This window comes from Anomalospiza imberbis, chromosome 3, assembly GCF_031753505.1.
Source record: "Anomalospiza imberbis isolate Cuckoo-Finch-1a 21T00152 chromosome 3, ASM3175350v1, whole genome shotgun sequence".
Lineage (NCBI taxonomy): Eukaryota > Metazoa > Chordata > Aves > Passeriformes > Viduidae > Anomalospiza > Anomalospiza imberbis.
Genome location: NC_089683.1, coordinates 111019433 through 111047165, shown reverse-complemented (window position 1 = coordinate 111047165; position 27733 = coordinate 111019433). Strand labels below are relative to the sequence as shown.

Genomic DNA, 27733 nt, shown 5'->3' with positions numbered 1-27733 from the left:
TGCTCCGCGTTTCTGCCGAGCTGGGCGCTGGTCCCCCGTGCTGAGCTGCAGCGGGGGCCGAGCCAGCCGCGTTCCCAAGGGTGGCTGCAGGCAGGTACCCGGGAATCCTGGCAACAGACAGGGAAATTCCTGGGCCTGCTGCTTTCCCCCGTGCTGGGGGAGGACGTGCCGGCAGCTCCGGGAGCGCTGGGATGTGGCTCCCCCGGGAATGCAGCACATGGCCCCTGGGGCGAGTGGCCCACAGCTCGTCCCCTTCTCTCAGCACCTTGGCTCTGTCCCGCCCCTCTCGCTCTTGCTTTGCTGCAGGGACAGCGAGATAACCTTGACGATTTTATAACCTGAATCTCATTCCTCATTCTCCTTTGCTCCTGGCAATGTACCAATTATTAATTAACAGGCAAATGCTAGAGAAAAGGCCAATGTACATAGCTCGCTTCCATTGATGTAAACACAGCAGTTTCCCAAGTCAGCTTTTATTACAGTGAACCCAAATACTGTGAATAAATAGCCTGGGGGAGAAAAAAAAAACACCAAAAAACCAAACAACAACAAAAAACCCAAAACCAACCAAAAAAAAACCCCAAAACCCCACAAACTATTTTGAACTTGAAAAAAAAAAAAAAGAGAGTTGAATCTCTTTAAAAGATTCTCTTTTCTTGCTGTTGTGCATGCCACGCTACCGATGGAAAAACTCGGGCAACAAGAACTTGTGTCACCAGGTGATGTGCCACCAATGCCCTGAAACTTCCCAGCACCCAGCTCCTGGGAAAGGTTTGGTGCTCTGCAACTCCCTGACAAGGGCTGTACACTGCATCTCATCATTTGCATCATGATGCTGAGTGAAGGTGGTGCTTTTGAATACGCAGGCAAAAATGTTATTCCAGATTCAGACCAAATTAAAGCTGCTGCAGTCAAAAGGATTTGCTCTCTTTCTCAGGGAGGGGAAAAAAAAAAGTTTGAATGATTTACTGCTGTGTCTGTCACAAAACTTGGCTTTACATATCTGAAACATGAAAACCCTGCTTCTTCTTCCATGGAGGCAAACCGCACAACAACTTTAACCACACGTTTTCCAGGCCTCCCTTGGTTTCACCCCAGCACAACAGCCATCCAGGAGAGGTTGCACATCTGTGCTGAGGTGTGGTCCCTGCTGTCCTGCTCCACCCAGGACCTGTGAATTGACAGCACCAGGTAAGAAACTTCTTAGGCTTAGGACTCTGCCTGGTGTGATGCATGGATTTGGATCCAGGGAAGGTTGAGTGGTCTGCCTGGGAGAGCAGGGCTGCAAAAGGAGCCCCCAGCCTCACCTCCCCTGGGGTTTTCAGGGCACAGCTGCTCTGAGCACAGCAGGGACATCCCAGCCAGGCAGTGGTTTGAAACGTGCTGGGGGCAATGCCAGTGTTGGTTCTAGGTATTTTCCTGCTTTCAGACAACTGTTGAGGCCCGGCTGCTGAGTGAATCAAGGAATACATTTGGATTAAAACACCTGCCCCGTGAAGGTCTCCAAAGGCAGCCCTGTGACCAGCTCTGGTTACAGAGGAGCAGGCAGGGCCTGGTGCGGGACTGGGAGGAGGGAGAAATGTCCTTCCCCCAAAGGCAGCAGACCATTTCAGCCTTGACCAACCCTTTTAGGTTCAACGTGTTTTTTCCAGGTTCCTTAGCACCCAGTGTCATGGGATACACTGCTCTAGTTTAGATTTTTGGGGTTTTTTTGGTTTTATTTTTTTACAGTTGATCTCAAAACATATCATTATGAAATCTCCTGTGCAGTGGAGCCAAGTTCCTGGCTGCCAGACACTCAATTCTCCTTTCAAACCCTTGTGTTACTTAATAGACAATGATGTTTGCCAATTTAGGGTAATTCCTCCCTTTGCTGTAATCTTCCTGCTCTGATGAAAAGGACAGCTTTACTCGAACGTGAAGTACATATATAAATATTTGAAGAGGGATGAAATATGCAATGTCTCTACTAATGCACTGTGAATGGGGACGTTTCTTCCAGACTCCCGAGCGAAGGTTTTAGAGCAGCTCCGAGAGACTTGCAGCAGGTTTCCTATTGGCATCCAGCATTTAACACACAGAGTATGGGGAGCTGGGGATGTGCAGTGGGTACTGATGCTGTTTCCCAGACTGGCTGTGTTTAGGGCTGTGCACACCAGCTGTTGAATTGGGGTGAAAATGAGTGCTGTAAAATGGAAGTGAATAACCTGTGCTGTCATGGATCTCACGGACACACTTACCCCTCCCTTTGCAATGAAAACAAGTTTTAAGTGATCGTGCCAGGTGACATTGAGACAATTCCTTTGTCGGGCCTCTCCTTATACTGGCTCGAGAATGCAGGTGCTAAAAATAGAAACAAACGGCATGTGCTCATTTTCATCCTGTGTAGGACGAAAAGCTGAGAGGTTCGCAGTCTGTGGGAACTGTAAATCTGTCTGCTGGTTGCTATTGATCTGTCGACGACAAGATGTGCCCTCTTTGCAGCAGCAGCACGCGTTTCTGTGTTTTATTCCAGTAAGCATCCCGGGTTCCTGGAGTTTCCTTTGCTTTGCTTCCACAGGGATGTCTGGCTAGCATTTGTAGGCTCATCAACCTAGCAAGTAAGCAAACAACAAAAGAGGTGACTAATGAATGAGTCGTGCATGATTTGGTATCAGCGAATTTCCAAAATGGGAAATTCTCACAAACTCCTTCACTAAGGGAAGCCTTGACAGCCTAAACCACCGCTTTGCTTCTCCCTCCTGGCCTCAGTAACAAAACCTTTGAAGACTTCCAGGAAAAGCTGAGCCCGGTGCAAGGAACAATGTTTCCTTCAAAGAAGTAACATTAAAAAGTGATGCGGCACGGCATTTCTCGGCGCGGCTCAGGGGTTTTCCCCTTTTGCTCGGTGCCGTGTGGGAAAAAAAAAAAAAAGAAAAAAAAAAAGAAAACAAAAAACACGAGGGAAAACTGTCCGAAGGGAACGGCCGGGGACAGACGGACACAGCGCCCGCTGCCAGCGCACCGGAGCCCGCTCGGGAGCCAGGTGTCACCGGGGCCACCCCCAGGAGGACGGGACCGGCTGTGGGGGCCGTTCCCGCAGGGAGGGAGCAGCACCCGGCCCGGCTGGGAGGCGGACGGCGGCAGCGCAGCGGCGTCTGCCCCCTTCCTCTCGCTCCTCCGACGGCACAGACACCTTTTCTGAGGTAAATACCTCCCAGTCCGACAGCCGGGGGCTCGCAGGCGGCCCCCGGCGCAGCGGGAGAACACCGCGTCCTGCCGTGCCCGCCCGCGCGGTCTCCTCGGGGGCGCGGCGCGCCGCCAACCGCAGGGACGGCCGCGGCGCGCGCGCGGGGACCGGGACCCCCCTCACACCCCGCCCCGCCCGGCCCCGCCCCGCGGGGCGCGCGCGCCGCGCGCTCCGCCAACCCGCGGCGCCGGCGGCCGGCCGGGGGGGCGGGGCCCGGCGCGCGCCGCTCAGCGCCTCGCCCCCGCCCGCCTCGCCCCCGCCCCCGCCCCCTGCGGCGCGCGGCGGCGCCGGGCGGGGCTCCGCCACAGGGCAACAAGTGAGAGGCGCTCCCGGCCGCGCCCCCGCCCGCTCCCCCTCGCTCCGGCCCCGGCCCCGGCTCCGGCTCCGGCTCCGGCTCCGGCTCCGCTCCGCCCGCCGCAGGCGCCCACCTCAGGCGCGGCCGGCCCCGAGGACACAGCGGCGGGGTGCGCGCCGTCCCGCGGGGACGGGGGACGAGCCTTTCCGCGGCCGCCTCGGCGCCGCCCCGGCATCGCCCTCAGGTGCGGAACCCCCGCCCGCTGCGGAACCCCCGCCCGCTGCGGGGGCTGGCGGAGCGGGGCGGCAGCGCGGAGCCGCGGTGGGGCGGCAGGCCGGGACCGGGCGGGTGGGAGCCCGCGGCCGGACAAAGCATGGTGGATGCGGAGGCGGCGGCAGCAAGAACCCCGGCGGAGCCCCGCGGCAGCCTGGCAAGGTACGGGCGGGGGGCTCGGCTGCCGCCGCCGCCGCCACCGCTGCCTCCGCGGGCCGGCGGGGATCGGCGCTGCCGCAGCGGCTGAGGAGGGACGGGGGGCGAAAAAGCCCCATTTTTAAACCTGATTTTTTGCCTCCCGTGCTTTTTCCAGGTCGTGAGGTTTTCCTTCCCCGTCGCCTCTCGCTTATTTGCGTAGTGACCGCTGTGAGCTGGCGGCGCGGGGAGGCGAACGGCCGGAGCCGTAAATTGGGGTTTTTTTAGGGCTGGGGATTTTCCCGCTCCCCGGCTGGGAGGTGACGGGCGGCGGCAGGGTGGGGTCAGAGCACGCGGGCGCGGAGTCCGTGCCCCGGCAGCGCGGGCAGCCGGCACATGTTGCAGCCGGAGCGGCGGGAGCGAGGCGGGCAGAGGCGCAGTCTGCTGGGCAGGGATGAAACTCAGGCCAGCTCAGCCCACCGTATGTTTTTCCTCGCTTTTGAGTTTTTTTTTTTTTTAACATTTTATTTCTGTTTGTTCGTTTAGCCGTGGGGAGGCGGCGTTGGTGCTGCCGAAGCCGTGTGGTTTTTTCCGGAGAAAGCCCGAGCCGTGGGGCTGCGGCAGTGCCGGGAGCTGCTGCAGTCCGTTCCTTGCCTGGAGGGGAGGGACGGAGGGTGGCGGAGCGGGGACATTCGCAGCGCTCCTGGGGTCACCTCATTAGCCCGCTGCCAGGAGTTAATTATTAACACCCGCGTCGAGATTCTAGACCGCGCTGAGGCAGTGACACTGAGGTGTAGGCTTTGGTGGACCTGAAAGGGGAGAGAGTGGTATTTTTGCTGGAGTTCGCTTGAATATATGTGCTCCTTCACGGGGATGATGCTTTTTCCCTCAAGCTTCCTGACACATCCTGTGCCCCGTCAGGAGGGGACTCCAGGTGACTCGCAGGGATTGTGGCTAAACTGCAGCTCGAGACTCATTAGTCATCCTGCAAAAATTTGTGGTGAAAGTTCCTTGAGTAACCCTTTAATCCCGCTTGCAGAATGCTCAGTGCTGTTGGGGTTGATTATTAAATACTCATGGTTAGCTTTAACTATGTAAAATAAGAGCTTGCGTGGTTTGGTTGTTGGTTTATTTTATTTTTTTTTTCCTTGTGGGGTTTTCTCCTTTTCTCCCTCCTCCTTTTTTTTTTTTTTTTTTTTTTTTTTTTTTTTTTTAATAAATGTATTTTGGACAGAAAGACTTGGTTTGGGCACAGAAGAAGTTTAGTCTGGCCGTGGAAAGATGTGTGCGCAGAATTACATGCTAGACATGTCATCTGCGAATTATTGAGGAAACATTATTATAGTGTTGTCCTTTGAGGAAATTTCTGGTAGATTACTGCTCACTGTCTTAAAAGAGAGAGCCCAGAATCCAGCCCTCTTCCCAAGCTGCTCAGAGCGGTTTCGGGTTCTTCTTGCAGTTCCGCTTTGGCGACAGGCTCCGGTGCTGTCACCCGGGGCGGGGGCGGCAGATGACACTCGGCTGCGTGGCACGCTCGGGGTTCGGTTCGGTTCGGATGGAGAGCCCGGGCTGCTGGCAGAGGCTGTCCGGCCGCTCGGGGAACCGGCCGTAATGCCTGATAAACCACCGGAGGAGTTGAATGAGCGCTGAATTGTTACGAAATGCGTGGAGGAAACGAAACGGAGAATCAGCTTTTCTCATTCGGCGGATTTAATTTGTAATGGTTTGGTTTTTTTTTTTTTCCTTTCCGGGGCTGTAAACAACTCGAGAAGATATATAGCTTTAAAAAAACAATACTGCCGTGGAGATGGATTAAAATACAGAATGTCTGTCTTGTACCTAAAAATGTAATATTGTCAGACAGAGTCAAAATATTTTGGCTTAAAAGAAGCCCTGGTTTTGCTGCTTGCTTTAAACGTGTGACTTGCTACAGGAGATGTTGTGCAGTACCGAGCTGTACGGCTGTAGGGAACCTATGGGTAGAGCATAAAAAGTAGAATGTATTTAAAGTAATTCTGTCACCTTGTCACCTGTAAAGTGGCTTTGCTTGGATTTGTGCTCGTTTCTTTTCCCCACGATGAGGAAAATGCAGCAAGGTAGTACTGCTGAAGGGACTTGTTTTTGAAGGTCATGCTTTAGATGGCTGGGAGTGCTAGCTGGCTGTCTGATGCCCTGTTTCATAATAGGTAAAACTCACTAATCTCCCCAGAGCTTGCTCCTAACGAGCACAGTGTCACTGGCAGTCAAAAATTTATTGTTATTGCCTGGAAGCTGCTCCTGAAAATTTTTTGACTACTTCTGGGTAATGAAGATGCTGCTGAGGAGATCAGTGGAGCAGTGGTGTTTGCTCAGAGAAAAAGCAGTGCTTGATGAGAAATGAGAGTGGATAAAGTGGTGTCTTATTCTGTGCTGGCAAATCTGGGCAATTGTCTGTATGAATAAGTCATAGAGTATATAGGGGGTGGGGGAAAAAGCAGGGTTTGAGTCTTCATCTTCTTGTCTACTCTGGCAAAGATTCCTTGGAGAACCAAGTCTTTCGGAGGAGTGCTGCTCCATGGCAACTTGTGAGTGCTGAGACCCTGAGGAATTGTCATTTTACTGCCACCTGGTGCAGCTATATTCACAGTGGATCCAGCTCTGACAGTGATTTTTCCTGTTGGCTGTGTAAATCCACTTGAAGGAGGGAAAAATGGTAGTGACAAAAGGCTGTGTCAGTGCTGATCGTGTTTGAAGCACAGGATGTGATCGTGTCTCCTGTCACTGCCAATATTGTCATTATCACAGCAATCAGGGCTGGCTTGTCAATGATCTGTGCACTTGACCAAAGCCTGTATGGTCATATTGCTCCAAATTAGCCAGAAGACAGGAAAAAGATTGAGCAGTCTCAATTCAAATCCTCAGCCAAGCTCTTTGGTAACTTGTTCTTTCCTCACAGATCACTGAATTTTTGACAAATGTGTCAGATGATCTTGCAAAATCTTGACTTCAGGTGGGTTGTGAAACTTCTCAGAGTTGATTACTTGGTGGACTTTTCCTGTGTGCTGTGCCTTGTGCTGCCAAGTGACTAAAGCAGCTCTGTCAGAAATGCACCGAAGGCTGACATTCCAGATCTTTATCTTTTACCAGATTTGGTTATGTTTCCTGTGGTAATAAAATCGTAAACTGCTTCTTTTTGAAGAATTTGCAGTCTGCATAGTAGAGGCTGGGAAATTTCTTGTAGGTAGAGCTTAAAGTGTGTAATTCTCAAACTTGCCAAGAACAGGCCAAAGGCAGGGTGTATGGAAGATATTGGCAAGAGTGAACTTATTACGGCAACAAGTTTTCTGTAAAAACCACAGAATATAGAAAAAACCCCACATATTTCATCAGAATAATGAGAATTTTAACTTCTGGTTTTCATGTTAATGTTTCTTGAAGGCCATTAGGGTTGATTGCCTTCCAAAAGCTTGAAACCATCTTTGTCCCACTCACAGGTTGTTGGTTTGTGATTTTTTTCTACAGTATATCTCTTTATTACATTTTCTACGGTATATCTCTTTATTACATTTTCTACTTTCTTAGTATATCTCTTTATTACATTTTCTGTAACTCTGTGGTAGAAATGCAGCAGTAATTTTGAAGCAAGTAGGTATCCATTTACTTTTTAAATTCAAACTTTTAAATTTTTTTTCAGGTATATGCATTATTAGTCCCTAATAAAATTTTAACCAGAATGTTAACAGTTAATTTAGGAAGAAGGTTGGGTGCATGTGCAGTCACGGGGTTAGTGTTTGATGTTTCTGGTGTGTCATAGGCTGTGTTCATGTGAGTGCTTATTATGGAATCATAGTTGGAACAGGGTTCCCCACAGGGATCATTGGAGTTCACCTCCTGGCCCTGCATGGGACAGTGCTTCATGTGGTCTGGAGAAGAATTTGTGCCTGTGAGTGCGGTTCACAAAAATTCCTGATGTGTTATCCCTGTGCTGCCATGTTCTGACCCCACAGAGATATATTTAGATGTTTTTATCAGTTCACAGTTGTATCCCTTTATGTAAGCAAGCCCCCTTCATGTGCTTAAAAAGCAGCAGAAAAGAAAGAAAAGATGATGATGATGGTAGAATGAAACACAGGCTCTTCCTGTCATTTTAATATAGAGTGAAGAAGTCACCGACCAAAAGTTGTGGAATAAATGTCAAACCTGTCCAGTCACATTTTGCTTTTACATAGAAAGCACTGACAAGTACCTGGGACTCGATCCTGCTCTTTGCCTGCTCCTTTCTCGCTGATTTCCTTGATCCTTTTAGGATTTCAAAAGTGCCTAAGTCTAAACCTCCCCCAGTTTCCAGATCGTGTGAAACCCAGTGAAAAGACTGGATCATTAAACTGTCTTGTGATGAACTGTGCAGAAGAATGATTGAATTGGTGCCTCGTGAGAGGCAATTAGTATTTAAGTAAGGAAAAGAATCCCTGTGTGCGATGGGCGGGGTGCTGAGAGTTTTCATGGGAGAATTGATGAAACAGTTTCCATCAGCAGTTGGTTAAGAAAGCTTTATTGTTTGGGAGAAATACAGCAGTAAGAATTGAAAAGTATTTAATTTGGAGACAGTTTTGTTCGTCTTTGTAAATAACTTCTGAAATGTAGCAGCTGCTTCATCTTAAGCACACTCAGAAGAGTTAGTCTTGAGAGTGAATTGACCAAATCCCTTCAGTTGTAAGCCAGCTATCTGGATCAGATGAGCAGGAAATCTTGACTTGTTGCTGGGAATGACTAATTTTCCCATAGAAGGGTAATTCCCCGAGGCTCAGTGGTTTATGAACCGGCAGATGACCTGGTATGGGATTTACAGGAGAGTTTAGGGTGTTGTTGAAGGTGTGTGTGCTGTGGGATGCGGGCTCCTGCCCGACTTCGGGAGCATCCTGCTGTATCCCGGGGCAGTTCGGAGGCTGAACGGTGTCTGTGCTCCCCACCTCGTGCTGGTGTAGCCGTGTTTGTGCAGCTGGGTCGTGAACTGAATTGAGGAACTAAGCGAGTTGAGAAATAACCTTTTCTGATTGCTTGTCTTCAGGGTTCTACATAATGTAACACTGTGAGCCACGCAAATACGGGAATTCGTGGCCTGGGAAAGGATGGAATACTTTTAACTGAGTTTAAGGAGAGCTGCTGCTGAATGCCCAACTGTATCCTGAATGTAGTGCTGGTTTGTTTTACTTGAGTAATTATATTTTGTAATCTGGTATTTGAAAGTTAGAAACTGCTAATGGGAAGGTGTTTTTGGGATGGAAATTGTTGTTGCATACTTATTGTTGATCTGTTTTTGAATAAAAACAATTAAAACCCATGCAGAACAGCCTTAACTTGATTACTCAAACCACTCTCAAGCTTTGTGGATGCTCACTTTGGTGTGCAGGTAACAGGTACAGAAGGTGCTACTCGGATTTAGAAGTTTCTAATCGGGTTAGATGCTTAACTGCTGTTAACAAAAACAGGAGTTAGCTGCCTAGCTGGCTTAAAGATCCTTTACAAAATCCTCCTGATACTTATATGCATCTTTAGCTGCCTAAAGCTGCTGGAGAAATTGTTCCCTTTTCCATAGACTTGATAGGCTGGAACGAGATCTGTATCTTAGGTTTTGCAGCTTTGAAGGAGGACAGTGAACTTCTCTGCTTACAACTCCACTGATTTTTCTGAACTTTAAATGAATTGCTCAGAAAGTTGAAGAACTTTTCATGTATTTGCATTTTAAAATGTAGATTTTGCATTCTTCAACGTGTGTTTAGCTCAGTACTGTGAGTTCAGAGGCAGATCCTGGAATTCTGACATGAATATTCTCAGTATGAATTTGGTTTGAATTGACTTCTGAGTAACCACATAGCATTATTTTTAACCCAAAAGGACAGTGGTAACCAAGGGTAGGTGTTGACTTAATCAGCTGTTCCAAGTTACACCGTTGTTTGTTTTTGAAACATAGCTTTTAGTAGTGTGTTTTGTGTCTAAGGTGGGCAAGAAGACAAAGCACAGGTAAAATTTTGATAGCCTGAGGTGTGGTGCTTGAAGGATGGTTTTGTTAGTTGACTAAATAATGATTGCTCTCTGTGCAGACATAAAGGTGGTTGGAATATGGTTAAGGCAGGATTAATTACTGGTTTTAAGATAAAACTGGAAGAGATCAAGAGAAGATGAGTTGTCTTGTTTGTGGAAATTATGGTTATCTGCATTTTGTGTAGGTTTTCTAAATCATGAGTTGTGTTTCAAAAACAGCACAAAAGAAAGAAGGGAGTGTCTGTCCTGCAGACCTTCTCTCCTTAAATGCCTGCTGAAAGCATCAGTCCGATTTGCAGTGTGTTATATTCATTCTTTCTCACCAGAACTAGCACTGATCCAAGCACATGTCTGGGAGGAAGGTGCTTATCCACTCCTTATCCACTTCCTTGGCTTTCTAGTAATTATGGGCAGATAAGGTGCAGCTGAAATGAACCCCACAGCAAACGGCAGACGTGGGTGGCTCACGCTGGGCCACTCGCCGCCCCCTGGCCTGGCTACAGAAAATGCCAGAGAAACTGGGGCCCAGGGTGTACCTTGTAGGGAATAGGTGGGCCAGACTCTGTGTGCCTCTGGTGGAGCAGTGCTGGTTGTGTCTGGCCCTGCCCGAGGGAGCTCTGGATGAAGGTGGGAGCCAGCAGCAGCAGCAGTGTGCTGGTACATGAAGGCTGAGGCTGGTGGCAGATGGGCTCTGCTGTGGCCCGGGCTGTTCGAGCCTTCCCTCTTCTGCACCATTCCCGGTGTTTGTGCAAACATCATCGAGTGATGGGAGCTGGCTGAAAGCTCATTGCTGCTTTGTCGGCTCTTTGTCGTCCTCCAGCTAACTGAAATGATTCACCACAATCAAATCAGTGCAAAGGTAGATGGGACTGTGCAGCTTATGCAGGGGAAGGAATAAATTACAGGAATGAGTCAGCTATGACTGAAACTGTTTTAAACTGCCATGGAACTGTGCTCCCCAACTTCTAATTGATGTGATGAATGACAATTAATTTTGTTCCAAGAAATATTTCACTGCTGACACTCGGTTAAACCCCTTCTCTTGATTCTTCATAATTTACTGTTTGTTCAAGTTGATGCCTGTCAAGTGAAAGCTAAAGCTCTTCAGAAGCTGGCAGCTCCAAGTTATTCCTAACAAATTTACAACATCATCATTCTCAAGCTTGAAGTGACCTTAGAATGGCACAGGAATTTTCTGCATTAACGAATTGGGAAAAACAGGTTACATCTGCTACCACAGGTCCCCAGCTATTGGCATATTAAACTTTAATATTCATTTTTATAGTGAGTTGAGATCTTACACTTGGTTGTCAGTGTGAAATCTCAATTACTGGGAAAAATCCCAAGACCAACAACCCAAACTGTTTTTGCTGTTAAACAGAGAAACCAAACCTTTTTCATCACAAGTTTTTTGTTGGTTTGGGTTTGTTTGTTTGGTTGGGTTTTTTTTCATGAGCAGTTAGGAGCACCTTCATAGCTGTCCAGTGTGGCTGCAGGCATGCCAGTGCAGAATGGTGATGCTAGCATGATGCACTGATTTATTGAGACACTGCCATTGTTTAAATTGACTTATGTAGGTGTGGTGTACGTGTGCAGCTATATTGCTTGTTGTCATGGTTTGACACTGGCACGATGCCAGCGCCCCCATGAAAATATACTTTTTTAAATAATTGCTGTGAGATGTGATCAGGAACAGAGCAGAGCAGGCCCATCTTAGTAACAAAGAAAGAACTTTATTAAACTACTACTACTAGAAAAAAACTACAAACACTAAATCCTGGATGAAGACTTTCCAAAACACCCCTCCTCCTCCCACCTAATTTCTAAACAAACCTAACAGTGAGACACCACCCAGGATCCTGATCAAGTTGCTCCTCTTCAGATATTCAAATACTCAGTCTTTCAAGGGAGACAGGAGTCTCTCCTGTGCCACAGACCCCCCCCAGGAAACACAATTGCCACCCTTGTGTTTCCATGTCACACATGGCAACTGCCCGGAGGAAATTTGCCATGGTGACACTCTCCTTTCCATGTCACAGTGCTCTCACCACCGTGCATGGACAGACTGCTCATAGGGCTCTTTTAAGGATGCTTTGCCATGGACCAAAAGAGACAACAGTTCAGTTTCTCATTTTGGGACTACAGTCCCCCCCATTTTCCCCTGGGGCTGAGGGTCCAAGAGCAGAGGTCTTCTTCTCCTCTTCTTCTTCCTTGAAGATAGAGGGCTTCTCCACACCTTCTCTCTACTCCTCTGCTGGTAATCACTGAAACAGGTCTCCTGGCACACCAACGCACCACCCTAAGTGCAGCTTCTGTTAGGAGAATTTGGTTCAGTCTATGGCTAACAAGAGAAGTCCAGCCACAAGCCACTCCATCATCTCCTTCCAACTCGAGAATTTCTTCTTCCATCATTTCGGATCCCAGACTGTCTCTCTTCTACTTCAAATCAAGGAGGAGCAATATTTTACAAAGCCCTCATTTCTCAGGAAAGGGTTAAAAGCTCAGACTCCCTGGACGGCTGATATCTCTGCCCAGCAGCTGACTCCCAAGGCCAAGGCTGGGCGCCTTCCCCCCCCTTCCTTCTCCTCCGCGCCGGCAAAGTTACAGGTGCCGTCCGGACTCTCTATCTCTTCCCTTTGGGGGGGGAATGACAAAGACATCTCCGCTTCTCTCCACCCTTCCGTCCACAGGAGCTGGCACGGTTCCAGTCCTTCTACCCCTCGGCTCACCTCAACCAGGCCTCATGGCTTCCCCTCCCCCACCCAGCCCCATGGCTGGGCAGGGGAGATCTGCACAGCACCCTGACCGGAACCAAAGAGAGCGAGCTCTTGGGAGTTCTTGCTTTTAACCCCCTGTGTTCTCAGAGGCATATCCCTATCTTCAGTGGTCACTTCAGGTGCCAATATCCAAACTTGACCACTGATTGGTTTGACCCAACTTCCTGAAAAAAAAATCACTTCCATGTCAAACCACGACACTTGTTCATCCCTATGGAAAACCATGACCAAACTCAAGTAGTCTATACCAGTAGAAAAATTGGAATATCCATTAAACCTGGGATTGAGTTTACAGAATATTTTTCATAATAGGCATTTCTTGCATATACCTTGATCTTCTATAGAAACATGATAATTCAAATATACAACTGAACATTCTTTCAGCTAATCCAAGGATTTAATTTTAACAGGTTAAAAGAAAATATTTAGGTCTGACTTGCAGTGAATTCAGTAGGTGCACCATATAAAAATATTTTCTCAATCAAACCCAGAGCTTTTGTGAGAGACACCTGTAAATAACTTATAATACAGACAGGGTTGGGATAATCTGATGATTTACTGGTAGCTGACTTATTTAAAATGGCTGAAAAAACAGATTACTCTGGAGAGACATTGGTGAGCTGATGGTATCTCTTCCTTCTCCAAGTGTTCTGTCAAGCAGGAATTTCACATAGGGTGGTTTTAAAGAAGTTAAAAGTAAGTTTTTACTGTTGAATGACTTTGTAAAGATAACTTGATGCAAAGATAACTCGATGCAGACTCTGTGGGTGTTACTGCAGTATTTCTAAGCACCAATCTGAAGTCAGCAAAACTTCTGTTTTTTAGATGTTAGTTTACATAGCACACCTTAACAGGCAATGTTCTGGTAGCTTCTCTTTTCTGCTGAAGGAACTAGAGGTAGGAGAAGAGGTGAAATTAGTCCAGATGGTGGCAGGAAACATAGTAAAACTTACTGTGAAGATTCTGGAATTTTGCTCCTCAGAACTTAGCGTTCAGCAGTAAATGAGAGAACTGTTTAGTCTTTTAACAGCACAGTTGAAAGCTGACATCAGTAGTGTGGGGCACAAATCAAGTAGGTATTAGAGAGAGCGAGTTTGGAGTTCTTACGAAGCTTTTACAAGCTTGAATGCAGTAGGGGATTTCTCCACTGGGTTGCAGCAGCTTTTGACAAGTTAACTCCTGGAATGTGACTGCTCTGAGCAACCCTTGCTGTGAGTTATCTGATTGCTTGGAGAAGCAAGACTCTGGGTAACAAAAACCTGCCGCTGTGCAGGTGGTAGATATCAAGTTAGTGCTCCCAGATGCCACCGATGGCTGCAGGGGCTGTGTGCACTGCACCCTCAGCAGCTGGCTTCAGCGAGCATCTGCTGGCAGGCCTGTAGGATAATGCTCTCACCTAATGAAGGCTGGCTCGGCTCAGGGCTCGGGGAGGTCTGCGCAGGAATGTGGTCACTTGTGCCTGGTGCCAGAACATGCTTCCTCTGCTGGGTTGTGCTTGTGATTTGGGTGAGGTCAGAGAGCCTGCAAGTGGAGTCTTGCTTTGCTCTTGCACTCCAGAGCCGTCCCTTGCGTGGGATGCATGATGACTTCATGGTCTTTGTGCAGAACTGAGTGTTTTGGTATGGGGCTTACACCTCATACCAAAATCCACTGATATATAACTCTAAAAAAAATCTCCACTTAATTTTTAAAGTACTAAATTAAAGTATAAATTATTTATTTTTGTTGTTGTTACTGTCATATCAAAAATGACCAGATATTAGGGAAAGGGCTGACTGATGAAAGTTCATCATGTAGCTTGTATGGCAGATGTATATAAAGAAAATAATGTCATATGTTTTGAATTAATAATTAGTGCTTTCTGAGGGTTCCTCTCTTGTGTGTTAATAGAATAGTGAGCCATTACAAGTTCTTGGTGTGGGGAAGAATCGAGGAACCAGGATAATTCACAGAAGTTGAAAATATAGAGAGATTTAAAAAATGGTTGGACAAAGTGAGACTAGGTTCAATTCCATAAGTAAACATTGCTCAAGTCCAAGTCTGGGCCTCTATAACCTTATCACAGAAAACCAGAGGAGCGCTACTAGGCAAATGCCTCACTACCAATGGTTCTCTTGATCTGGGTGGGGGGGTGTTTGATGGGGGTGTTGGGTTTTTTGGTGTTGCTTTTGAGGGGTTTTTCAGCAAAAATGTGCTGAAGATAACTAGTGGGAGACAGAACGTGAAGTTACTTTGGCCTTTATTCAAACTCTTTTTAGTTCTTTATGCCTTAGGCTGTGTTTTAGGAAAATACATGCACATCCTTCCCTAGTCTTGCTATATTTACTCGGATCTTGAAATTCCACCCCTGAGTTTCACTGGTGTCCTTTAGTATTAAAATACTGGAAGATTAGATTTTCTCCCAAAGCTAAATAATATGCTGAAAGATGTCTCAAATCAGGTATATGCAAATAATTAAAAGTAATGTTAAAATAAGCATCATCTGCTCTGAATTTCAGTGCAGTTTTTCATGCTTTGAGTAGCGTGTTGTTAGTGTGGTTGCTTTCCTGCAGCTGGAACATTGTTTCAGGCTGTCTTGGTTGGAGAACACAGAAAACATTGACAGTTTCCAGTGGTAACCACTGTGTGAGACAGGCTTCTGCAGAAGGGCAACACGGATATCTGCTCAATATCCTCCTGTTCTTAAGGTTTTCTTAATTACTGTCCTATGAAAGGGGATTTGTGTAAAATTCTCAGGGGGGGAAAGAGATTTGATGGTGTGCAGTTAGAAAATAAACAGCATTCAAGTTCTTTAAAGCTGGAAATGGCACGGACTCGTTACAACAGCCCGGGGCTCTCAACATCATCTCGTTCCAAAACTGCTGTTGCTCAGTCCAGAAATCTCTTGACTCACTGAACAGAGCCGAGCTGTTAGACAACTGATTCATCTCACAGGGGGTTAGAAGGACTCCATATGGCTTGTGATGTGTTAAGTAGCTAAACCAGTTCATTTCAGAAGCAGCAGTGTCACTACTGCACGTGCTGTTGCTGGCACTGTCAGAAGTGGTGCTGCATGTGCTGTAAGGGATATCAGGCCCTAAACTGAAGTTACATGGCAACATCCAAATCTGCCCTAGTACCACTTACACTGCCCTAGCACTTAGAGATTTGGCAACATCCAAATCTCTCTGCAAAGAGAGAAGGGTGGTGATGTCTGTTAGATACCTGAATTACAGCTTGGCTTTGCCAGATTCCTGGTAGTTACCAGTAAGGGTGGTAGGTGTGATACCTGCAGGTCTTAGGGATTATTTTATCTTTTGTCAGCCCCAGTAAGTAAATGGGCTTGTAATGCTTGGGTTTGGCAGTCAGATTAGGTAGATGTGGTACTCAGCCCACTTAGAAAATACAGCCTAACTCCTGCCCTCAGAAAAGTATTTACAGTGAAAGGCCATGGCTTCTGTCAGATGTGAAGGAGGTGGAAAAGTTGGGTGTTTTACTTTGGGCTTTTACATCAGATGATTAGATTGGTTCAGCTGCTTGTGGATCCACAGCCTGGAACAGGGTAGAGGCTGGGAGTGTTTGCTTGTGGTGGTGATACCATTTACTGTGCTTTCTGAGATGGAACCACTGTCATCTCGCCAGACTTGCACCTTTTCTGCTGAAAAGCTCTACCAAGTCTAACAGTAAATGGGGTTTTTTCTGCTCAGGATCCCCGTCTCATTTGCTGCAGGGAATTAGTCATAGTGGACTGAAGGATTTTGTTAAGTGTTTGAAATAAAGTCTTTGCAAATGGTGTCTCATTGTGTCAGAAGAGTCTCAGGTCAAGTATCCAGATGCCTTAGAGGTGTTCAATACTCTCACCTTGGTAAACTGGGGGCTGTGACGGATGAGCTGTGTGGTGCTGCATATCCTGAAGAATCAAGCTTTGGCTGAGCTCTTGACAATCCCGTGTTTGTTGGCTGTTCCTAGGAGGGAACAGTCACCCTCCAGTTGTCTCTGGAGCCCCGGGATCGTAGGTCAGTTACCACCTCATTTGTTGCTTAGTGAGAAGTGCTCTTGAGGACAGGGCAGATAAGCCCTGATGTTCATGCTGAGCTCTGTGGAACACCACAAAACAGGGGATAGCTCCTTCTCCAGCATTTTTGTGTCTAGTGAAAGGGAAATGTAGAAAACCAGTGTATTTATCTGTTTTTGGTGGCAGTAAAGAGGAGGATAAAGCTTATTTGAATTCTATGTGACCAACCCCAGTGCTTTCTGAACAGTTTAGTGACCACAAGTGTGGTTTTGTCTTTGAGGTATAGAAGAAAACGACTTTAAAACTGGAACAGAAACTTCATAGCTGACTGAGAGTCGAATATGAAATAAAGTAGATCTGGCCTGAGCCTATATACAAATAAATATGCAGATAGTACTTGAAGAAGCACAGGCATTTTTCTGCCAGGCTGTGTTTTCTAGGAGTGACTTTGGATTTCAGTTTCAGAAAAACACCCACACACCCCCTTTTGGATTTAATAATGGTTATGGGTCAAAAAAGAGAAAAAAGATTACTGATTATTTACTTGGTGCTTTCTTCCTGAAGTTTTAGAAGTTTAGTGTTTAACTTGTTGAGGAGTAAAACCAAGTAACACTGATGAAACCATAAGAAGATCAGGGGTCAGTATAGCTCAGGTGTCTGGGGATGGCTGAAAAAAAGAAAACAGCAGCAAGTACAAGGCGTACTTCTCAGTCTGCCTCCCTGTCTGCTGTTGCTCTGTGACCTCAGGGCCTGAGGCAGTGCTCACAGCTGGCCTTCCAACAGTCAGTACAAAGTCTTTATTACATTAGGTTTTTCTGATCTTCCAATAATCATTTATATTCCTGGCACGTGAAGGTGTCTTTGACAGTGAGTTCTCTGTGTGACTTCAGCATAGTCTTTGTAACCTTCTTATTCTTTCTGAATTATTTGTGGAGCCTGTACATTGATGTACCCCAGGGCTAGTGAACAGTTTGGTAAGCATTGCTCTAGAGGAACACAGTGTTTTCATGTTGCTCCTTGTGCTGTATGCCTTGTACCTGCATTCTGACAGCTGTGGAAGAAAGAGGGATTGTTCCATTTTCTCCCCCAGTAAAAAGTGAAGATGGATCACAGGACTTTTTATATGACAAAGATGTGCACATACTGCTCCAAGTCTTGCATACATGGGAGACATCTCCTTTTTTTATTTCTTTTCAGGGTTTTTTCCTTCCTAGTAATAATAATGTTTCTACTTTCATTTACTGTTTGAATTCCTTTTTTCTAGTTGGAAGGGGGAAAAATTCCAAGTTCTTGTTCTCTTCTGTCTGAATATCAGCAATGCAGCTGGCAAGTTTTGTCAGCCTTTCTTCCAAGGAACAGCCACATGAAATTGTCAGAAACTGATTGTGTGCTTTAAAATTTGGCTCTGCCCTTAAGTGGTTGGAAGGTGTGAGAGTGCAAGTATAAAAGCTTGAAACCTAATTTAAAAATAACTGACCTTATCATATAGCAATTTATTCTATACCCTTCAGCTCACCTTACTAGCAGAAAAAAAAAGTTTCTTGGTCTGCCAAGCTGAGGGCTCAGATTCTAATTATTATACAGTCAAGTGTTTATAAAGGGGATCTAAATGAAAAGCAGAAACTGCTGGCTCATTTAGACTCGCCATGAAAAGCTGTGTAACTTTCCTAAGCTGCAGATGGAAGCTGGTACATTTGTACCAGCTTACTGATGAAACCCCAAACCATATGTGTGTGTATTAGAGACAGATTCGCTTTTGCTTCTTTGGGGCTGTAGTTAACCTTGGTTTTTAAGGCTACTAGCTTGCATTTGAAAGTAGTTTGCATTTTTAATGAGATCAAGAACTTGCTGTGAAGAAAGCTAAAAATCTTTTTTTACATTTATTTCTAGATATGAGAAATGAGTGTTGGACGCAGAAGATTAAAGCTGCTGGGAATTCTGATGATGGTAAACATTTTTATTTATGTGATTGTGGAAGTCTCGAAGAGCGGCAGCCAGGACAAGAATGCAGAAGGCCGTGTTGTTATACCACGTAGCAAATTCTGGAGGAAATACACTCCTCACAAAGCTTATTGGAACAAACAGCAACAGAAGCTTGAGCTGCTGTACAACCCTATTCTGTCCTTGCTTTCCAATATGACTGTGGAAGAGAACTTGGTTTCTAACCTGAGTGCCCTCAGTTCCTGTGACCCTGACCCCTTGGTGCACTCAGAGGTTAGTGACTTTGCAAACTTGCCAGACAGATTCAAAGACTTCCTCCTCTATCTGAGGTGTAGAAATTACTCCTTGCTAATGGATCAGCCAAACAAGTGTGAACAGAAACCTTTCCTGCTGCTGGCTATTAAGTCACTTATACCCCATTTTGATAGAAGACAAGCAATTAGGGAATCCTGGGGCAAGGAAATAGAATCAGGGGATGTGATAGTCAGAAGGGTCTTCTTACTTGGGCAGACCCCACCAGAGGATCATTTTCCTGACCTTTCACACATGATTAAATTTGAGAGTGACACCCACCGAGACATTCTCCTCTGGAACTACAGAGACACTTTCTTCAATCTGACTCTGAAAGAGGTGCTGTTTCTGAAGTGGGTCAGCAGTAGCTGCGCAAATGTCCAGTTTATTTTTAAGGGTGATGATGATGTTTTTGTGAATACCAATCAGATCCTGGATTACTTGAAAAGCTTATCAAAGGAAAAAGCCAAAGACTTATTTATAGGTGACGTGATCAAAGATGCTGGACCTCACAGAGAGAAAAAATTGAAGTACTACATCCCAGAAAGTGTTTATGAAGGTTCGTATCCCCCGTACGCAGGAGGCGGTGGCTTCCTGTACTCTGGTGATCTGGCACTAAGACTGAATAATGCATCTGACCAGGTTCTCCTCTACCCTATTGATGATGTTTATACTGGAATGTGCCTTCAGAAGCTTGGGCTTGCTCCAGAAAAACACAAAGGCTTCAAAACATTTGATATCGAAGAGAAATACAGAAATAACATCTGTTCCTACACAAACTTAATGTTAGTGCATAGTAGAAAACCTCAAGAAATGATTAAGATTTGGACACGCTTGCAAGACCCACACTTAAATTGTTAAAGTAATGTGCATAAGTGTCTTAAGTCCAAAAAACTTTGTAAGTTTGGATCACTGAAGCTCTGTTTAATAGTTGAATTTTTGCTGTAGACTTTTCCCTGTACTTCTGAAATGGAGAGTAATACTTAAATTTGAAGGGATGGCTTGAAGACTTGGTCCTGACTTTTCCACTGGTGGTCCTGGTGGTCGTTATGTTTCAATATTGGTCTTAATTTTAAAAAAGACTTTGAGGCTATAACTAGCTGTCAGTGACTGGGTTAGCTGGAAACAGGGATTGCCTACCACAGTGCATCTTTCATCAGTTGTGATGGTGGAAAATAATTTTCCTTTGAGTAGTGTTTGTGTGTGGAAACCACTGTAAATTGAAAATACAAAAATTGGGGGAATGTAGTTTTACTTTTAGATATGATACAGTTACAAGACCTTACATTTTGATTTTTTCCTTCACTTAACGATCCTTTGTGCAAAGAGTATGTATGTCTGAAGGATTTACCCTTTTATTAGATAAAGTTCTTTTTGTTTTTACCAAAAAAAGCAAAATTCTGCTGAAATGCCCCCTAAGAGCTCAAGGAGGAAAAAAATGAGGTGTTTTTCAGGGCTGGGCAGGTAGGGCTGCCCCTGCCTCAAGCCTACATACTGAAGCTGACTTATTGCTCATGTTATTTGTGTGGAAAGCTACTCTAGTCAATCCTTGTTTTCTGTTTGGGCACTAAATGTGATCAAGTAGCTTGATTTGATGGAAATGACTGAAATTGCACATTGCTTCTTGAGAACATGGTTTGGGTCTCCGGTAAAGCGGTGGTGAATCCAGAATTGTGCACATCCCAAGAGTTTCGAATTCCAAACCAACCTTTGAAGTTTGCATGAAGCCTCATGTAGAGTTATGTGTCCTCGAAACTCAGATCTTCTCTATTTCCACATCTTGCTTATAAGAATTACTCTAAATAGTGGTGGCTTTCTTTGTATATGTAGAAGTGCCTGTCTATTTATTGTTCAGATTGAAGACCAAAACATTTTCTTAAATATATTTTGTGTAACATTTTATTTGTATAGTGTTGTCACTCGGCTATTTAAATAGAGCATGATATTTTAAATCTGAGATGTGTAACGTGGTAAATAAAGCTAATTGTTATTTTTGAACTTGAAAAATAAAATGTAATTTAAGTATTTCTGGTAGTGCTTCATGTTGACTTGCAGAGCAGTTGCACTCTACATTTCAGAAGTTCAGGAAGAAAAGGTTTTATTTGACAGATTTCACTAAGCTTGTGTGGCAGACCATCAAGAAAATGTCACAGTTGTACCTATATTAATTAGATGCTGGAATAGATGGACAACTGGTGAAAGCAAGGGGGACATTAAGTGCCTTGGGACAAACTGCATGTACAGAAATAATTGTCTGTACAATACCATTGCTGGTGCAATTGAAAGGAGTCAAGGAGTGGATTGAATGGCTGGCACTTGAATTTTTGATTGAAACAACTTGGCAGCAGCACCTCTTTTTTGCTTTTTCACCTCCTTTCTTTTTCCTTCATTTACCTGGAACAAATGGGGTGCTTTATTTGTCCAGGGAGAGGTGAGGTGTTCTGGTCTTCCACCTCCTTGTTCTGTAGATGATCACGGCGACCCCAGCATGGATGTGCTCTGGTGTTGTGCTGTGAGGTTTGACTCTTGTGCTTTGTCATTCCTCATGGGAAGTGACACCTTCCTGAAAGAGCTGCAGGTTTTACAGGAGTTACTTCCTACCCTGTTTCTTTAAATATTCATGGGATTTTCCTCAAGATTCGGGCCAAGGAAAAGAAGTAAGTTATGCTGATGGTGAGAGATGCAGTGTTGAGAGTCTTGGTGTGGGGGAAGGAGGAAGGGGGAGAGAGAAAAGGTGAGGCAGAGATGAAAAGGAGGGTGCTGGGGGAGAGTGGAGAGAGGCAGAGACAAGTGAGCACTGAACAAACTGCTGAGGTCTGTGGGAGGATCAAACACAAACGGGAGGATTGCAGCAAAAAGAGGGACAGGAAAAGAGCCCAAGAATTAAATCGTGTGAGTAAGATAGGGTGGAGTGCACATGTGATGTTAAGCGAAATGGGTGTGATTGGTGGGGTGCCAGCATTAATTATTTAATTTATACCTTTCCTGGCAACCATGAGGTAAAAACCAGGTCTCTTGCATGGGATACACCTGATAATAAGGAAAACCAGGCTGAGTGGCACCTGGGGAGGAGAAATGCTGTGAGAAAACATTTCCCCACCTTCTGAAGGGACAGGAGAAAGGGCAGAGGACAAGGCTGAGCAGGTGGTGCTGGGGGGCCCAAATAGGCAAAAGGTGCTGGGGGAGAAATCTGACAGAGCACTTTTGTTTACTCCAAGTGTGGAGGAGCACTGGTGGCTCTCCCTGGTCCACTCCCACGGAGAAAGAATTGCCTTGGCAAATAATTGGGAGTGTGTGGAGTGAAGAGTAAGGGAAATAAATAACAGAGATAAAGGAGCAGAATGCATCCAAAAGCACAGTGGGAATGGGATCTGGGGGCTGTTGGGACACAGGAGGTGAAAAGTCTTTAAAAAGTATGTGCAACAACCTGTAACTGCTGTATTCTGTATCTTTCTTAAATGCTGTTAAACACTTAAATTTCTGTTGTATTTTTTCTTAAATTGAAGGGAAGGAGTCTACTAAGATGAAGGCACAAGAAAATTTGACTACAATAGGAAGAATGGAATTTGGAAACTGAAGTAAGATGTGTTTGGATGAGACAGCTGAATGTGGATGCAGTCTTTGTTCTTTTTTCTTCCCTGAATACAGCAGGGAAAATGAAGTGCTGCTGTGATTAAATAACGCTGCATCAGGGTGAGCCATTAGAATCCATTAGCTTGTTTGTATAAAGGCTCAGGCCTTTGCTTCAAAATCCAGTTGGGAGGAGAAAATATAGGATAAGGAAGGTAAATGAGCTATAATTAATGCACAAATTATAAGGTTTATCTTCCAGAGGATGGAGTCCCTGTTTTCTGCCAGCTGGTTCCTTGGCCTGACTGCATTTTACACTTGGATCCCTTCCTCCCCTACCCAGTTTTGTTATGTAGGCTTCAGTGAAATGTAGCACTTGACAGGGCTGGTGATAAGAGAATTCCTGGCAGTCCTTTTCTGGTTTTCAATGTTGGGAGCACAGAAAGCCAAACTTCAAAAAGGGTTTTGGCTGGAAAGTACAAGAAAGAGGCCTATTAGGATTCACTGGAAGGTTTGCCTTGGGTATGCAAGTCAGCCAGGATCCTCATGCAGGTGCTGCTGAATCTGGGGCTTTGTGATGCAGCAGTGAGCAATCCAGCTCTTATCTGGTGCTGCAGTTCTGATCTAGCCCACAGTCAGCATTCACCCCCTGAAATTTGGCCTCCTTTCCCTTCTGCACCTCATATGTGTAAGATTTCCACTTAGTTAGAGTTGGTTTGCTGGAGGGCACCAATCCAAATGAGTTCATGTCTGCACTGAACTATTTCCTTCTCAGAATAGTCATGAAACCAACTTAGCAAGCAAATAGGGCAGGGAGAACTGCTTAATGGATCCCTTGCATCAACAGAAATCACAGAGCTGGTTCTGAATGGAGCAATGTCTGTCAATCAGCCCGAGCACAAAATGCTCTTCAAATTCCCTCCTTTCTCTTCCTCTTAACTTTTTAAAACTGTTGCCTCCTTCCTTGCTGGATGAAGGTGGGAACAGGAGTGGGAGTGAGAATTAAAGTAAACTGCAGTTCTGGAAGCAAATTTTCAAAAGGTCAGGAGTGATGAAATACTGAGCAGGTCAGTTTTTCTGTTGTGCTCAGACCAGGTATTGGATTGCTAATCACAATTTATATTTGTATTGGCTCAGCCTGCTCTAAGTAGTGTTTAAACAGCTCTGGCTGGATTCTGCTGAGGGGTGGCTGAGCAGCACCTTGTGGGCTTTGCATGCCAGCCTTTTCAAAAGATGAAGAGTCCATTTCCATTTGTCAATGAAAACATTTGTACCCTGTCTAATAACACCTGACTGAACCAGTTGAGCTGGGCTTAAGTTGGTCTTGGGGTGTCAGTCATCACTTCAGGCTCTGTTCACATCTGTGTAGGTATGGAACAAATCTCTGTAACCTCAATTTTTGCTCAGTTTTCTGTGTTTTCATGTTATTGCAGTTACATATTTTTTTTAAGTTGCCTTCAAGCCTAAAGACTTCAGACATGAGTTATGTGCTCAGATGAATGCACACTGAGTTTCCTGTCAGAAATGCATCAAGATAAATTTAAAATTTCAAATTTTATATTGAGAGAATTCCAATCAGTCTCCTAATTTCTAGGCTCCTTGATTTACCTCTGCGTGTCATTTCCAATCTTTCCTGCTAAGCTCTCCATCTAAATGAATCCATCTTTCCTGCCTTGTCATATGTTTTTGTTCCCTCTGTCCCCTCATCTCTCTCATCTCTTGGTGGACACTGTACTTGCCTCTCCAGTAAACCTCAAGGTTTTCTGAGAAAGTTACAAAAAATTTACAAAATCACTTCTATCAGAGCCTGATTTCAAACTGTTTCAAACAGGGGAGTAAATGGAGGAAAAATGCTGAGCTGCCAAACAAGCTGTAAACTTTCTGATTTTGGAGTTGGCTTTTCTATTGCCACTGCCATTGTAATTTCTTTAAACAAAACTGCTCTGGGCAGATTTGGAGAGAGTTTCTACAGGGATTAGATATAATCCCCAGATATCCTCTGTTAGATTTTTAAGACCAGAGCTCAGTTTAGTATTTGCTGTGGCTGTATTTTTGTGTCCTTTTCCCCTCTTCCTCCATCCCTCTGGGTAAATTTTGGCTGAATTCTGCAAAGATGATTCATTTGTGTTTCCTCATTTGCCTTAAATGTGTCATGTTTTTCCTCACTACTCCTGTACTCCCCCTCTTCCAGAAAAGTCAATATCTCATGACAGCCCAAATTTTGCCTCTTTTTTGGGGACATTGCATTCACACTGTGCTGGCAGATCAGCCAGAATGCCTGCATGTGATGAGTATTTGAAAGCCCTGCTGAAAGGAAGTCACAAGTTTTAAGAACACAGACCTTACAATAAATTTGAGTTGTGACTTCAGAAGACATCATCCTCCAAGCCACTTCTTCTCTGTCTTCTTACCTGTAGGATCATTCTTGTTCTTAATATTCTGTGCTCTTGCTTTCCTGCTATCCTGAAACATTAGATTGTGGTAGAGCTGGAAATAGTTGTGTGGTTTATGCCGTAGAACTGCTTGGCCAGGTGGGGAGGCTCTCACCTGTCTTCAGCAGATCATACCCTGAAAGCTCACCTGTGAGCCTCCTATTAGAGCAAAATTTTACTGAGATTTGAATTATTCTTCAGCAATATTGAAGAAAACAGAAGCATGTTTATGTCCCTAGAGACCCCTTGTGCTTTTGTTCTTTTCCAAAATCTGCAAAACACTTTGCATTTCTTATCATCCCATATTCAAACATATACAAATTCTTTTTGAGAAACAAATGGGGGGAGAGCAGTGGGTGGGAAGAAATCCCCATGACAGATGTTACAAAATCTTGCCAGGGTAGGAAATAATAGGCTGAGATGAACTAAAAAATGAACCCTCACTTTGCTGGATATCTTATTTAGTCACAGGGGGAAGTGGGAGAAACTTTTTAAAGATAAAAACCCAAAGGAAATTGTCTCATTTTCCTTTCCTTTCAATCTTTCTAGCATGTGAGGAAACAGACTTCTGCTTTAAATGTAGGTTTGGCTGCTGCCCAGGAGACCTAAAAGTTTCATCATCTTGTTACTTCTTGTCCACTTTGTTTATGAGAACATAAATGCCGGAGAGGCCAAGTGAATTGTTTTTCTTAGGCCTGTCCTGCATGATTTTGATACAGTGCCAGCAGTAATGATGCTTAGCAGAAGATAATGGTGAGTATCCCTATCAAGAGAGCTGAAACATAAGCCATGCTTTGTGATACCTGGAAACTGGATGACTTTCAAGAGAGGTGAGTTTTGTTTGTGCCCTTCAGTTTTCAGAGAGGCTCCTTGTTGGAACTGGTTTGGGCATTTGTTCTTAGAGCTGTCGTCTCTTCTCCATAAAAATACAACCTGGATTGTTCTAAGGTGTGCTCAAGGAAGAGCTGGACCTCCCCAGGGCTCCCTGGGCCCTCCAGCCCCTCAGAGGAAGAACAAAACACTTCTGGTAGCTCGTGAGAGCCTTTAATCTTTAGAAGCTGCTTCTAGACCTCAGTGGTTGGGGACAAAGCAGCAAAATCATCTTCCAGGAATATTTATTTTTTTTTACCTTCACTGGCAAAGAGCTCTATAACAAATCCTGTGCTGTATGAACATCCAGCATCCAGTGCTCCAAGAATGAGAAGCTTGTCAGACATCCCTGGATGCAATTTGAGTGAACACTGGGGATATCTTCAAGTGTCTTTTTGGACTGGACCATCCCCAGGGGGTGTAGCTGGTACAGCCATCAGTGATACAACTTAAAAACCTGATGCCCTGGTGATCTTTTAGTAACAAAGTATGACAGGAAAAATTGAAGGTTTATAGGTATTCAGTGGTTATATATGCATTGAACAGGGTTTTTGTTTCCTCCATGAAGTGTATATTCATGTGATACAGGTCAGCAGTTCTTATTCAATGCTGATTATCCGTTTATTCTTCTCCAGCTTTCTAATTTTTAATTCCTGTGCTTTCTTCCTCATAGGAAAGCAAGATGAACCATTTTAGCTATAAGTGGAATAATATTAAATGTGAAAAAAATTGGGTTCAGAGCTGCCAGAAAGTGAATGCCACAGTAGGGGCATTATGGAGGGCTTGTCTTTGGACCTCTAATTGAAGCATCTCAAAGCTTTTCAAGAATATTCATGTTTGATCTAGGTTTGGAACTGACATCCTTCAATTTGCTACACTGAAATAGCATTTGCTTATGCCATAATTTGTTATATTTCCCAGCTCTCCTCTGTGTTGCCTGAGCCATCCTGTGTGATAGAGTTGCAGCTGCCTGCTGGAGAGTGAAGTGAAATATGTGCCTGTGTCTTGGGAGGAGGAACTGGCACAGACCCAATGCACTGAATCTCAGATGATGCCTGGTCCCTTATTCCACTTCCCAGGCAGTTCCAGCACATGTGAGGGTTCTTTTGTGCTTGCCTGTGCTTTTTCCATACTCTGAGTGTGCTTTAGGAGAAAACGTGGACCTCCTGCTCTGTGTGGGTGGTTAAGAGTGTGACATCCTTTCCCAGATTTATTTTTGCTTGTTCCCAGCTGGTTCATTCTGGATTTTCCCTCTTTGAGGATGTTTGTTGTATGTAGCTGGTGTTTTAATGCTGGAGAGACCTAAATCATTCTATCAGGGTAATTGATACTGACCTAATTACACAGATGAGTTTTGCACTGGAATTTTTAATGGCACTTAATAATTATAAGAGTCCTTCATTCCCTGTGTCTATGATTCAGTCCTTTGCCTCGTGTGGCTTCAAAGAACAAGGGCATTGGATGGAATTATTTCCCTCTTTATTTTGTGATGGGTAACTCTCCTTGCCTCCTGCCTGGGGAAGCAAGGGGAGCTGCTGCAGTTTAACCTCTCCATGGAGAAAGCTGTGGTTGAATCCAGTGACACTCTGTTGTCCCTCTTCCAAACAGGATATGGATGAACTCTGATCTCTGTAGGAGATTGCCACGGTCAGATGAGGATAGGGAGACTCTCAGCTCAGCTGTGCTCAGGAAACCCTTAAGCCACATTTGCTGAGTGGGAAGCCTCCTAGAGAAGATCCACCTTTGTGTTCCATCCTGTTGACATCCATCCTGTGGATGGTGTCTGTCTGGAGAGGAGGCTCCTGCATAATCCAGGAGAGTCACTCCACACCTTCCTAAGTGGTGAGTGTGCAGGGCTGTGTCCCAGAGCACTGCAGCAAGGAGGAGCCCAGGTGACAGAGGCAT

At 45.1% G+C, this 27733-nt stretch overlaps 1 protein-coding gene and 2 long non-coding RNA genes across 8 annotated transcripts; 2 read left to right on the top strand and 1 right to left on the bottom strand.

Annotated features, from left to right (window-relative positions):
• Positions 1-756: 756 nt before the first annotated feature.
• LOC137471846 (uncharacterized) lies at positions 757-3694 on the bottom strand. Its single transcript, XR_010997894.1, has 2 exons — positions 3658-3694; positions 757-2593 (listed from the first exon to the last, which is right to left on the bottom strand). It is a non-coding gene; the product is annotated as an uncharacterized lncRNA (long non-coding RNA).
• A 43-nt stretch (positions 3695-3737) lies between these two features.
• Positions 3738-20254, top strand: B3GNT2 (UDP-GlcNAc:betaGal beta-1,3-N-acetylglucosaminyltransferase 2). 3 transcript variants are annotated; one of them, XM_068186446.1, is made up of 2 exons: positions 3738-3959; positions 18615-20254. In XM_068186446.1, the coding sequence occupies exon 2, from the start codon at positions 18624-18626 to the stop codon at positions 19815-19817; it is 1194 nt and encodes a 397-aa protein (XP_068042547.1). In that variant the 5' UTR covers positions 3738-3959; positions 18615-18623; the 3' UTR covers positions 19818-20254. The 3 variants fall into 3 exon arrangements, with proteins under 3 accessions (XP_068042547.1, XP_068042549.1, XP_068042548.1); XM_068186448.1 differs by having other exon boundaries at positions 3744-3768; XM_068186447.1 differs by lacking the exon at positions 3738-3959 and adding an exon at positions 4288-4413.
• Positions 20255-27733, top strand: LOC137471845 (uncharacterized). 4 transcript variants are annotated; one of them, XR_010997893.1, is made up of 4 exons: positions 20255-22369; positions 22463-22649; positions 25678-25788; positions 26102-27733. It is a non-coding gene; the product is annotated as an uncharacterized lncRNA (long non-coding RNA). The 4 variants fall into 4 exon arrangements; XR_010997892.1 differs by having other exon boundaries at positions 25652-25788; XR_010997891.1 differs by having other exon boundaries at positions 22463-22741.